Source organism: Salmo salar, chromosome 02 (genome assembly GCF_965601325.2).
Source record: "Salmo salar chromosome 02, fSalSal1, whole genome shotgun sequence".
NCBI classification, from domain to species: Eukaryota; Metazoa; Chordata; class Actinopteri; order Salmoniformes; family Salmonidae; genus Salmo; species Salmo salar.
The window spans coordinates 90272062-90285265 of NC_138292.1; the positions used below are offsets into that span (position 1 = coordinate 90272062).

General features: G+C 43.5%; 1 protein-coding gene across 1 annotated transcript; it reads left to right on the forward strand.

Moving 5' to 3' along the window:
• The first annotated feature begins 1008 nt into the window (after window positions 1-1008).
• Window positions 1009-12151, forward strand: LOC145864023 (uncharacterized). The gene is made up of 2 exons (XM_082968905.1): window positions 1009-2312; window positions 8504-12151. Exons 1-2 carry the CDS (start codon window positions 1979-1981, stop codon window positions 9742-9744), a joined length of 1575 nt encoding a protein of 524 aa, XP_082825031.1. The 5' UTR covers window positions 1009-1978; the 3' UTR covers window positions 9745-12151.
• Window positions 12152-13204: the final 1053 nt, after the last annotated feature.

Genomic DNA, 13204 nt, shown 5'->3' on the forward strand with positions numbered 1-13204 from the left:
ATGAGATTTTACTCACCAGTGTAACAACACAGTGTGGTTAAAGACTTAGTAACTGAGTTGTAGTCACGATCTGGTTCCCTATAAGTACAAACAGTTATGTTTTTAGCGTTGTTACATATTTCTTGACTTATTTCCGGATATCTTCTAAACTACCCACAATGCAGTATTTCTCAACGTCATATGGAGGATCTACTCTGTGCTGCAGAGTTTGTATGCTAGCTCGGTAGCTAGCTCCAGCTTGCAAACGTCAGCCACACCTCATGCTTGCATATACTGTGTGGTTGTGATATCTAGTGGGAACGCATTAGCACGGTAGACTCTGGTGCCTTGTTGTCAGTAGGGATGTTATGTTTGATACCGGAGCTACGAGGCCTGCGTCCAAATCGCTAAGCAGTAAACTTCAAAGCAGTGTACCGATGCCTGTATTATTTTATCAGCAGCACGTCATCAATGGCGTCTGAAGCTTCATTTCATCAAACAACCACCTGATTGGTTTGGTATTGGGCTTGTTCGACAGGCGATTGCTGACTGACTGATGTACAAATTCCCTGTTGCTGCTGTTGAAAGAAGCGTTCCATCCACTATATTATACGTCACACTAACAGCATCGCCTTAAAGCCCCACTATGTATTGTTACACCATGGAGGAGCAGCATAGACCTAGTCTGTTCATTATATACATCTACATGATGTATTGTTACACCATGTAGGAGCAGTATAGACCTAGTCTGTTCATTATATACATCTACATGATGTATTGTTACACCATGTAGGAGCAGTATAGACCTAGTCTGTTCATTATATACATCTACATGATGTATTGTTACACCATGTAGGAGCAGTATGGAGGTACAGTGGGGGACAAAATTGTTAACACCCTTGATAAAGATGAGCGAAAACGACTCTATAAAAAAAATCTAATTCTGAGCTATATTGTGTCAAAAATACAGGGAAATTATTTAATTTTATACTAATACAATAGCTCAGAGAAAGAGATTTAGTTTAACATGTAATTCTCAAAATGTAGGGGTCTGAATTATTGCCACCCATGTTTTCAATACTGCAGCACCTTCCCCTTGGGAGAATAACGACAATGAAATGTTTTATGAGATTAGAAAACACATTGGGTGTGATCTTAGACCATTCCTTCATACAGAATCTCTCCATGTCCTTGATTTATTTTGTCTGCGCTTGTGGACTGCCCTGTTCAATTCAAACCACAGGTTTTCAATGGAGTTCAAGTCCAAAGACTGAGATGGCCATTGAAAGCGTTGATTTTGTGCCCGATTAACCATTTCTTCGTGGACGTTGATGTGTCTTGCTGGAAGACCCACTTAAGGCCAAGTTTCAGCCTCCTAGCAGAGAGGTAACCAGGTTTTGGGCTAAAATATCCTAGTAGTGGGTAAAGTTTAATGATTTATTTTATACAGTAATTCTTTATCATCTTTATCAAGGGTATCAATAACTAGGTGCTTATTTTGATAACTAATTATTTGACTGAATCAGAAATACAGATGTGGAGTAGATGTAGAGTTTGTTCAAACAACACTTGTTGCTCTTTGTACGTGCTGATATAATATTCATATTTAATGGAGAGAAAAAAAACGTTTCCCTAAACTGCTTTATAATATTACAACTCAATAAAGAAGAAAAATAGTTTTCCCTCCTTAACTGCATTTCCTCCCTCCAGACAGCAGATGGCGATATGTGTCTTTCAGCCGATGTTTCTAGTGTGACGTATAATCTAGTGGACGGAACGCTTCTTCAACAACTGCAGCCACCTCGCTAGCCGACAAAGTCTGAACATTCAAGCTCTTTAGACAATTTCGTGGTTTATTTGCCACTTTGCTTTAAACATACTTATGTGGAAACAACTAGCTACCCCATTAAATTTAATATTTACGTTGTAAGTCAGCTAGCTGGCTGGTTAAGTTAGCACTAGTCTAGTCGCTAATGCTAACTAGCTATTATCCCCGACCATGAGTTCACTAAGCTACTCTCTTCCTGCTAAAGAAGAGGAGGTCTGCTGGACGGAGAAAGAAGCTCTCGTGAAAGAGGAGGAGAAAGAGGGAGTGTGGCTGAACGTTGTCGTGAAAGAGGAAGAGGAGGATGTCACACTACAAAGACAAGTAGAGGGTGAGGCTGTTACAGTGAAAGAAGAAGAGAAAGACGTTACAGAGAAAGACACCTTCAGTGTGAAAGAGGAGGAGGATGCAGTTTTTGGAGTGGAGGATGAAGAGGGGGAGATTACTGTCACATTAGAGGAGGACGAAGAAGAGAAGACTGGAGAACTGATTAACACCAGTAAATACAGTGAGTACTATCTAATAAAACAGGGACATTGATCTGATTAACAGCACTACATACAGTGAGTACTATCTAATAAAACAGGGACACAAACTCTGCAGTTGTTGAACTAATGTGTGATTTTTAAAAGGGCATTCTACACTTCAATATGTTTATGTACTGTGTGAATTGTTCATGACGTCCTCCAGGGATTTTTAAACTTTTCCTGTTGAAAATGGATATATAAATACAGTAAAGTATAAACACACTAAATGGAAACAAATAAATGTTTTGAGCAAAATAGTGTTTTTTTTAGAGAGATCTGCAAACTAGAAGGAGTGATGTCAAAGTAAGGCCTTCAAGGAGTTGGCTTGATAGGAAGTCGTGATGTCATCCAATAGGCGACTGATCTTCATGTGAATATTCATTATTCTATTTAAAATCATTCATGTTCCGTCAAGTTGGTTGTTGATTATTGCTGGAAAGCCATTTTCAAGTCTTGCCATAGACTTTCAAGACGATTTAAGTCCAAACTGTAACTAGGCCACTCAGGAACATTCAATGTCATCTTGGTAAGTTCCTCCAGTGTAGATTTGGCCTTGTGGTTTTGGTTATTGTCCTGTTAGGACAGTTTTTTGTATTCAGATCTCTGAAATACACTCTACCTACGTAACATTTAGTGTCTCCTTATATTACGCTGGGAAAATAGTTTTCATGGGCACAAAAATCCTAAATCATTTCAGAGTTTGCTAAATCCAATGGTTCTAACCGAGAGTCACCTTAACTTTATTGACAACACCCAAATGGATACTGTCATTAATGTGGTTCTTCAATAATTACACATAATACTTAATACTGTAGCTGTTTAGTTACAGTCACATGTTCAACTATCATCAGCTGATCCAGGAAATCATTTTCTGAATGACAGTCACATGACAAACATCACGACATGCAACAACAACCAAAGTGCTTCTTCATTCATTACTCTGGTAAAGAAAGTTATGCCGTGCTCCACTTTGAATCCAACATCCCTAACAAATTGATGTTTATACATTTACATTTACATTTAAGTCATTTAGCAGACGCTCTTATCCAGAGCGACTTACAAATTGGTGCATTCACCTTATAATATCCAGTGGAACAACCACTTTACAATAGTGCATCTAAATCTTTTATGGGGGGGTTAGAAGGATTACTTTATCCTATCCCAGGTATTCCTTAGAGGTGGGGTTTCAGGTGTCTCCGGAAGGTGGTGATTGACTCCGCTGTCCTGGCGTCGTGAGGGAGCTTGTTCCACCATTGGGGTGCCAGAGCAGCGAACAGTTTTGACTGGGCTGAGCGGGAACTGTGCTTCCTCAGAGGTAGGGAGGCGAGCAGGCCAGAGGTGGATGAACGCAGTGCCCTTGTTTGGGTGTAAGGCCTGATCAGAGCCTGAAGGTACGGAGGTGCCGTTCCCCTCACAGCTCCGTAGGCAAGCACCATGGTCTTGTAGCGGATGCGAGCTTCGACTGGAAGCCAGTGGAGAGAGCGGAGGAGCGGGGTGACGTGAGAGAACTTGGGAAGGTTGAACACCAGACGGGCTGCGGCGTTCTGGATGAGTTGTAGGGGTTTAATGGCACAGGCAGGGAGCCCAGCCAACAACGAGTTGCAGTAATCCAGACGGGAGATGACAAGTGCCTGGATTAGGACCTGCGCCGCTTCCTGTGTGAGGCAGGGTCGTACTCTGCGAATGTTGTAGAGCATGAACCTACAGGATCGGGTCACCGCCTTGATGTTAGTGGAGAACGACAGGGTGTTATCCAGGGTCACGCCAAGGCTCTTAGCACTCTGGGAGGAGGACACAAGGGAGTTGTCAACCGTGATGGCGAGATCATGGAACGGGCAGTCCTTCCCCGGGAGGAAGAGCTGCTCCGTCTTGCCGAGGTTCAGCTTGAGGTGGTGATCCGTCATCCACACTGATATGTCTGCCAGACATGCAGAGATGCGATTCGCCACCTGGTTGTCAGAAGGGGGAAAGGAGAAGATTAATTGTGTGTCATCTGCATAGCAATGATAGGAGAGACCATGTGAGGATATGACAGAGCCAAGTGACTTGGTGTATAGCGAGAATAGGAGTGGGCCTAGAACAGAGCCCTGGGGGACACCAGTGGTGAGAGCACGTGGTGCGCAGACAGATTCTCGCCACGCCACCTGGTAGGAGCGACCTGTCAGGTAGGACGCAATCCAAGCGTGGGCCGCGCCGGAGATGCCCAGCTCGGAGAGGGTGGAGAGGAGGATCTGATGGTTCACGGTATCAAAGGCAGCAGATAGGTCTAGAAGGATGAGAGCAGAGGAGAGAGAGTTAGCTTTAGCAGTGCGGAGAGCCTCCGTGACACAGAGAAGAGCAGTCTCAGTTGAATGCCCAGTCTTGAAACCTGACTGATTAGGATCAAGAAGGTCATTCTGAGAGAGATAGCAAGAGAGCTGGCCAAGGACGGCACGTTCAAGAGTTTTGGAGAGAAAGGAAAGAAGGGATACTGGTCTGTAGTTGTTGACATCGGAGGGATCGAGTGTAGGTTTTTTCAGAAGGGGTGCAACTCTCGCTCTCTTGAAGACGGAAGGGACGTAGCCAGCGGTCAAGGATGAGTTGATGAGTGAGGTGAGGTAGGGGAGAAGGTCTCCGGAAATGGTCTGGAGAAGAGAGGAGGGGATAGGGTCCAGTGGGCAGGTTGTTGGGCGGCCGGCCGTCACAAGACGCGAGATTTCATCTGGAGAGAGAGGGGAGAAAGAGGTCAAAGCACAGGGTAGGGCAGTGTGAGCAGGACCAGCGGTGTCGTTTGACTTAGCAAACGAGGATCGGATGTCGTCAACCTTCTTTTCAAAATGGTTGACGAAGTCATCCGCAGAGAGGGGGGGGGGGGGGAGGATTCAGGAGGGAGGAGAAGGTAGCAAAGAGCTTCCTAGGGTTAGAGGCAGATGCTTGGAGTTTAGAGTGGTAGAAAGTGGCTTTAGCAGCAGAGACAGAAGAGGAAAATGTAGAGAGGAGGGAGTGAAAGGATGCCAGGTCCGCAGGGAGGCGAGTTTTCCTCCATTTCCGCTCGGCTGCCCGGTGCCCTGTTCTGTGAGCTCGCAGTGAGTCGCCGAGCCACGGAGCAGGAGGGGAGGACTGAGCCGGCCTGGAGGATAGGGGACAGAGGAAATCAAAGGATGCAGAGAGGGAGGAGAGGAGGGTTGAGGAGGCAGAATCAGGAGATAGGTTGGAGAAGGTTTGAGCAGAGGGAAGAGATGATAGGATGGAAGAGGAGAGAGTAGCGGGAGAGAGAGAGAGAAGGTTGGGACGGCGCAATACCATCCGAGTAGGGGCAGAGTGAGAAGTGTTGGATGAGAGCGAGAGGGAAAAGGATACAAGGTAGTGGTCGGAGACTTGGAGGGGAGTTGCAATGAGATTAGTGGAAGAACAGCATCTAGTAAAGATGAGGTCAAGCATATTGCCTGCCTTGTGAGTAGGGGGGGAAGGTGAGAGGGTGAGGTCGAAAGAGGAGAGGAGTGGAAAGAAGGAGGCAGAGAGGAATGAGTCAAAGGTAGACGTGGGGAGGTTAAAGTCACCCAGAACTGTGAGAGGTGAGCCATCCTCAGGAAAGGAACTTATCAAGGCGTCAAGCTCATTGATGAACTCTCCAAGGGAACCTGGAGGGCAGTAAATGATAAGGATGTTAAGCTTGAAAGGGCTGGTAACTGTGACAGCATGGAATTCAAATGAGGAGATAGACAGATGGGTCAGGGGAGAAAGAGAGAATGTCCACTTGGGAGAGATGAGGATTCCAGTGCCACCACCCCACTGACCAGATCCTATCGGGGTATGCGAGAACACGTGGTCAGACGAGGAGAGAGCAGTAGGAGTAGCAGTGTTTTCTGTGGTAATCCATGTTTCCGTCAGCGCCAAGAAGTCGAGGGACTGGAGGGTAGCATAGGCTGAGATGAACTCTGCCTTGTTGGCCGCAGACTGGCAGTTCCAGAGGCTGCCGGAGACCTGGAACTCCACGTGGGTCGTGCGCGCTGGGACCACCAGGTTAGAGTGGCAGCGGCCACGCGGTGTGGAGCGTTTGTATGGCCTGTGCAGAGGTGAGAGAACAGGGATAGACAGACACATAGTAGACAAGCTACAGAAGAGGCTGCGCTAATGCAAAGGAGATTGGAATGACAAGTGGACTACACGTCTCGAATGTTCAGAAAGTTAAGCTTACGTTGCAAAAATCTTATTGACTAAAATGATACAGTACTGCTGGCTGGTGGAGTAGGCTAGCTAGCAGTGGCTGCGTTGTTGACTTTGAACGTGTAGCTGGCTAGGTAACCTCGATAGTTTCAGTACTACACCTTGTCATGATACAAAGCAACTTTGTAGCTAGCTAGCTAACATAACACTAATCAAGACGTTCCTTGTAATGTATTTAGTTTCTACAATGCTGCTCGTCGGTAATAGTTGGCTGGGTTAGGAAAAATGGCGTCGCGGGGGACGGAAATAGCTGGCTAGCTAACCTCGATGGCTGGCTAGCTAACCTCGGTAATTACTAAACTACACAATTATCAAGCTATGACAAAGACAACTAAGTAGCTAGCTAGCTAACACTACACTAGTCAAATCGTTTCGTTGTAAAGTATTAGTATCTACAGCGCTGCTAGTCGGTAACGGTTGGCTAGCTAGCAGTGGGTTAATGATGACTAGGTGTGTTGACTAAGTCTGGCGTCGCGGCTGGCTAGCTCACCTCGATAATTACTCAAACTACACAATTATCTTAGATACAGAGACAGCAAAGACAACTATGTAGCTGGCTAATTAACACTAACACCACACTAATCAAGTCGTTACGTTGTAATGTAATAGTTTCTACAGTGCTGCTAGTCGGTAGAAGTTGGCTAGCTAGCAGTGATGACTAGCTAGCTAGCAGCTAGCAGTGTTGACTACGTTAGGAGGACGAAGATAGCTAGCCTCGATAATTACTCAATTACTCTAAACTAAACAATTATCTTTGATACAAAGACGGCTATGTAGCTAGCTAAGAAGAATTGCTCAGATCAAACAAATCAAGCCGTTGTAATGTAGTGAAGTGTAATATTACCTGTGGAGCGAAGCGTAGTGCGACTGCTCGCTCCAAACCGGAAGTACGGAAAAAAGTTTTATAAAGTGTTATTGTCTGCTTGATTTACTGTAGGGTCTCGTTAGTCTGTTTGGACACAGAGATACTTAGCTCATAATGTGTAGAGAACTGTTCCTTGATGGATAGGCTATTGTACAACACACAGAGCTATTTTCCTATATTTGTTGTTAGGTGAAGCTATGGGTCCGACAGTTGGTCTATGTTATTGTTAGGTGAAGTTATGGATCCTACAGTAGGTCTATGTTATTGTTAGGTGACGTTATGGGTCCTACAGTAGGTCTATGTTATTGTTAGGTGACGTTATGGGTCCTACAGTAGGTCTATGTTGTTGTTAGGTGACGTTATGGGTCCTACAGTAGGTCTATGTTATTGTTAGGTGAAGTTATGGGCCCTACAGTAGGTCTATGTTATTGTTAGGTGAAGTTATGGGTCCTACAGTATGTCTATGTTATTGTTAGGTGAAGTTATGGGCCAATTTGGCAAACTGTACAAACCCTCATTGTCAAGCTGATGGAAAAGCCAAAGAGCATTTTACTGGTTGAAGTGTTTTTAAGTACAAAGTGGTTTATTTGAGATGATGACACAAACATTATATTAAGCAGGACATTCAAACGAGCCTTACAATTATAATCCAAAGTAGTGTGAAATGCACTCATAAGCAACCTGGAAATGGAGGTTTCTCCCCTGAGTTTTCCCCCGTTCACATTCAGAATACATTGTGAAAAACTAAAATCTTTGCTCACCATTTCTGCTCCAGGCAGATATACTACATCCATAACTAGCGGTTTCCTCATTAGCAGGGAGGAGTTTCTGCAATCAAATTGCATGTGCATCGCCCTCGTGCCGCAATTTTAGCAAACACAAAAAGGGGCCTACATTGGATACAAAAAGTTGTCTGGCACACTGCTTCGAGTTTCAATAACTTTAACTTATTTCTAGCCTACCATCATCGATTTTACTACTAATGTGAAAACAAGACAAAATATGACTATTCTAGTGGCTGCGCTGTTGGCATCACCTTTTACAGTGGATTACTGCTGTTGTGGGCCTTTAACCATCTGTCTGTCTTTGTTGTTCACACAGGAGAGAGGCGGGACAGTTGTGGATCCTCTGTGGAGTCTCAACAACCTCTTGATGCTGAAGAGGCAGAGAAGAGTCTCTCCAGATCAGAACACCTCAATAAACACCTGCAGAGATCCACAGGGAAGAAATCTCACTGCTGCTCTGACTGTGGGAAGAGATTCACCTCCTCAGGCATTAAAATTCATCAGAGAATCCACACAGGAGAGAGACCTTATAGCTGTACTCAATGTGGGAAGAGTTTTGTTCAATCTACATCTCTGACAGTGCACCAGAGAATCCACACAGGAGAGAGACCTTATAGCTGTGGTCAATGTGGGAAGAGTTTTGTTCAATCTAGCTATCTGACAGTGCACCAGAGAATACACACAGGAGAGAAACCTTATATCTGTGGTCAGTGTGGGAAGGGTTTTGCTAGATCTAACCATCTGACTTTACACCAGAGAAAGCACACAGGAGAGAAACTTTATAGCTGTGATCAATGTGGGAAAAGTTTTACTCAATCTGACCATCTGACTTTACACCAGAGAATACACACAGGAGAGAAACCTTATATCTGTGGTCAATGTGGGAAGGGTTTTGCTGCATCTAGCAATCTTACTCTACACCAGAGAATACACACAGGAGAGAAACCGTATAGATGTGGTCAATGTGGGAAGGGTTTTGCGGCATCTACCTATCTTACTCTACACCAGAGAATACACACAGGAGAGAAACCTTATAGCTGTGGTCAATGTGGGAAGAGTTTTAGTCAATCTGGCCATCTGACAGTGCACCAGAGAATACACACAGGAGAGAAATCTTATAGCTGTGGTCAATGTGGGAAAAGTTTTCATAAATCTGGCCATCTGACAGTGCACCAGAGAATACACACAGGAGAGAAATCTTATAGCTGTAATCAATGTGGGAAGAGTTTTACTACATTTGGCCAGCTGACTTTACACCAGAGAACGCACACAGGAGAGAAACCGTATAGCTGTGATCAATGTGGGAAGAGTTTTACTAGATCTGACCATCTGACTTTACACCAGAGAACGCACACAGGAGAGAAATCTTATAGCTGTGGTCAATGTGGGAAGAGTTTTGTTCAATCTAGCCAGCTGACAGTACACCAGAGAACACACACAGGAGAGAAACCTTATAGCTGTGATCAGTGTGGGAAGAGTTTTACTGAGTCTGGTGGTCTGACTAAACACCAGAGAACACACACAGGAGAGAAATCTCATACCTGTGACCAGAGATAATCTGATAAAAAATCTCTGATCAAATATCAGAAAATACATACATGAAGGAGTTGTTTCATGATATCTATGAATTAATGTCACAATGTAGAAAGTTTTAACATTGTAGTAGCAGTATTGTAATGATGTCACAATGTAGAACCCTAAACGTTTGTCCCCTGTTCTATTGATTTCAACATGATATGGATATTAGCCTCAGTGGGGAAATCCAGGCTCTGAAATGAAAGAGTTACTATTTATGTGATTTAACAAAAAGTGACTTACAAAAAAAGAGTTGTTACACTTACCACGTTGGTGACCCACTTGAATCAAAATGCAACACTTCAAAATGTAGCGAGCTGTTTTCTACAAATTGTCTTCTAACCAGGGATGTACACATTATTCCCAGATTCCGTGTGGTTTTTGAGCTGTTAGTTTTAACAGGGCGTGCAACCTCATCTCCCTCCTCTCGCACAAATGATTTTAGCGATGAGTTATGACAAATAAGTGTTGTGTTCCTTTGTTTAGCGACCCCTAAATTTAAATGTATCACTCCAAAATGTAGCTGACTGTCTTCTGCAGGTTGTCCTCTAACCAGTGAGGTAAAATATATCTCCCATTTCCATGTGTTTTTTAGTTGTGTTAGTTTCAACATCCCGTACAACCTGATTTCACCCCTAATCGATATCAGTGATTTATTGCTACTTGTCAAAACAACAGCGTTTTTGGAGCTTGTTCAGTTTATAAGGTGCTTGTTTTTAAAAAGTAATATGATTATTGTGGCAGATGTTTGTGTATGCAGTGTGGCCCATTTTATGTTTAGGTTTTCAATATATCACAAACTGTTTCTGCATATTGGTTATTGATTTGTACATGTTAAAACTGTGTTTTGACATTGGGCTATCCCACCTAGAAAAATGTCATTGAAAATACTTTGAAAAAAGGACTATGCAACCAAATATTTATTTATGCAACCAACTGACAATTTTTGGTACAATTATATTGACATTGTTGCCCTGCTATTAGAATATCAGGGTTCATTCTCAGATGTGCCAACCCAAATGTACTAGAGCATGACATTGGGGACTGGGCCCCGATCCAACAACATGCCTATCTAGTGAACCCTGAGAAGAGAGAGAAGCTTGAAATCAGACATGTCCGTGGTAAGGACAACTTGGTTGCTGATTGTGGGCAGTTAAAAAGTTTTGCGTTAGCCAGTGCGTTGCCATTGATTACATTTTATTTTGACTGGTTTTCCGTATTGGCGAATGTTTTATCTCTTATTCTTTTCCGTATTTTTCGTTCCACGGGGACCAGAGTTCGAGAAGCTAGTGGGGAAAAAAATATAAAAAATTTGTTCCAGAAGCTAGTGAGTTTTAGGAAGACAAGGTTTTTTTCTTGTTTTTAATTGTTGACAGCCAGTAGACACCATGTTTATATTGTAGAAGGTGAAGCATTGTAGTTGATTATAATGTGAAATTGAAGTTGTTTTCTGTTGGTGGTAAGCAAACTTTTAAGGTGTTAGTCTTTGGTTTTTCCATTTTGTTTTGAGGTTGGACTTTAGCACGTCTAGCTCGTTAGCACGTCTAGCTCGTTAGCACGTCTAGCTCGTCAACACGTCTAGCTCGTTAGCACGTAGGACGCACTGATTGGTGTCACCTCGTTAGTCAGTATGTGTTACACCTGTGCTGGCTTGTCCATCTCGTTAGTGGGAAGGTGTTTCACCTGAGCTGGTCCAGGTTCTATTTAAGAGTGTCTGGCCCAGTGCTCCAGTTGTCTTGATACATGTGGAGAGTCAACACCTTTAGTTGCTCCACCTTTTTGGTTTGCTTCCTGTCTTTAAGTTTGGTGTGGGTTTTTCTTTTGTTTGCCTCTTCTTGGGCAGATTTAGTGGGTCTCATGGTGGGTGACTTTTATGTCCCAGTTGTTGTTACTAGGCAACTTTCAGTGGACACTGAGAGCAAAACTGCAAGATTATGTTATAATACTTTTATTGCATCAAATGGTTGTTTTATGCAACAGCTTAGTGTTCTTAGAACTATTGTGTCTGTGTGTTCTACTGAGGATGGGCCTCTGGGAGAAAACACTGACAGGAGATTTACAATGTCTTTTGGGTGATAAAACCTAAAGAGACTGCATTCCAGAGCATGAGTTAATGTTTCTGTTCTATATGGTACCAGGGAGAGATGACCCCAGGGCCAGACCCTGGTCTCGACACAAAGAGTAGTGTTTTTACAGCAGATTCTGTCTGCTGAGAATTATAAGTATCTTTCATACAAATCTTAACATTGTGACCCGTTCTGTACATCTATTGTTCGTCATGTAGGTTATAGGGCACTCAATTGTAGGGCACTCAATTGATTCACTTTATATGTGTACGTTGTATTGACCTGCTCCCTTATAAGTGAATAAATATTTAGTTTAAGAATAACTCTGACTTGTGTGATAAGTTTGTCTCACCTCATTTGATATTAAAGAAATTAACAACCACATTTGGGGATGTGAATCTTGACTTGGTGACCGCTCCTGATGACCTGGGTAAATGGTGCATGAGGGATCCCTCTAACTTGGGATCTCAGGGTGACCACACTTCGGGAACGGAGCAGATGAACCCACCTTTGATCTGAGAGGCAGCGAGCCAAGTGGATGCCATCAGAATAGTATATACATCAGTACATCTCCAGAGGCAGCGAGCCAAGTGGATACCACATCTCGAACGTACTTTAAAAAAAGAAAGAGGTGAGCGACACACACAGAGTTTTTAGAAAAGCCCCGTAGGCTCTGAGTGTGTATTCCTGTGTGGAGGTGAAAACAGGGCCCAGTCAGTAGGCTCTGAGTGTGTGTTCCTGTGTGGAGGTGTAAACAGGGCCCAATCAGGAGGCTCTGAGGCTGAGTCGGCTATCTGTGTGAACTGGATGAAAACTAGTAAACACAGATTCTAGTTAAGACCATTTATGGTATAGTATAAGATAGTAAGGTGCACCTGTAATTGTTTTAAACCTGTAATTATTTTAAACCTGTACCCCATTTTAGAAGTATTGACAGATGTAAATGTATGAGTTACATTATCCTAGGAACTAACCATGAGATTGAAATGTGAAAATATTCCTGCAGGTAAAAATATTTTCGAAAAACAACTAATTGATTAGGTATGTTTGGGAATAGATTGAGCCTATTCCTGGAAACATTGAACCACTGTAGTTTACATCAATTATAATTTCTCAAGTGGAAGTTGGAAAAGTTATATTTGAGTGTTTCAGTGAATGGTTAGTGAGGGAGGCCCTGCGCTCTCGCTTCCCCAGTTAAGTTAATTTTCATTCCAATCTCCTTTGCATTAGCGTAGCCTCTCCTGTAGTCTGTCAACTATGTGTCTTTCTATCCCTGTTCTCTCCTCTCTGCACAGGCCACACAAACGCCTCACACCGCGTGGCCGCTGCCACTCTAACATGGTGGTCCCAGCGCGCACGACCCACGTGGAGTTCCA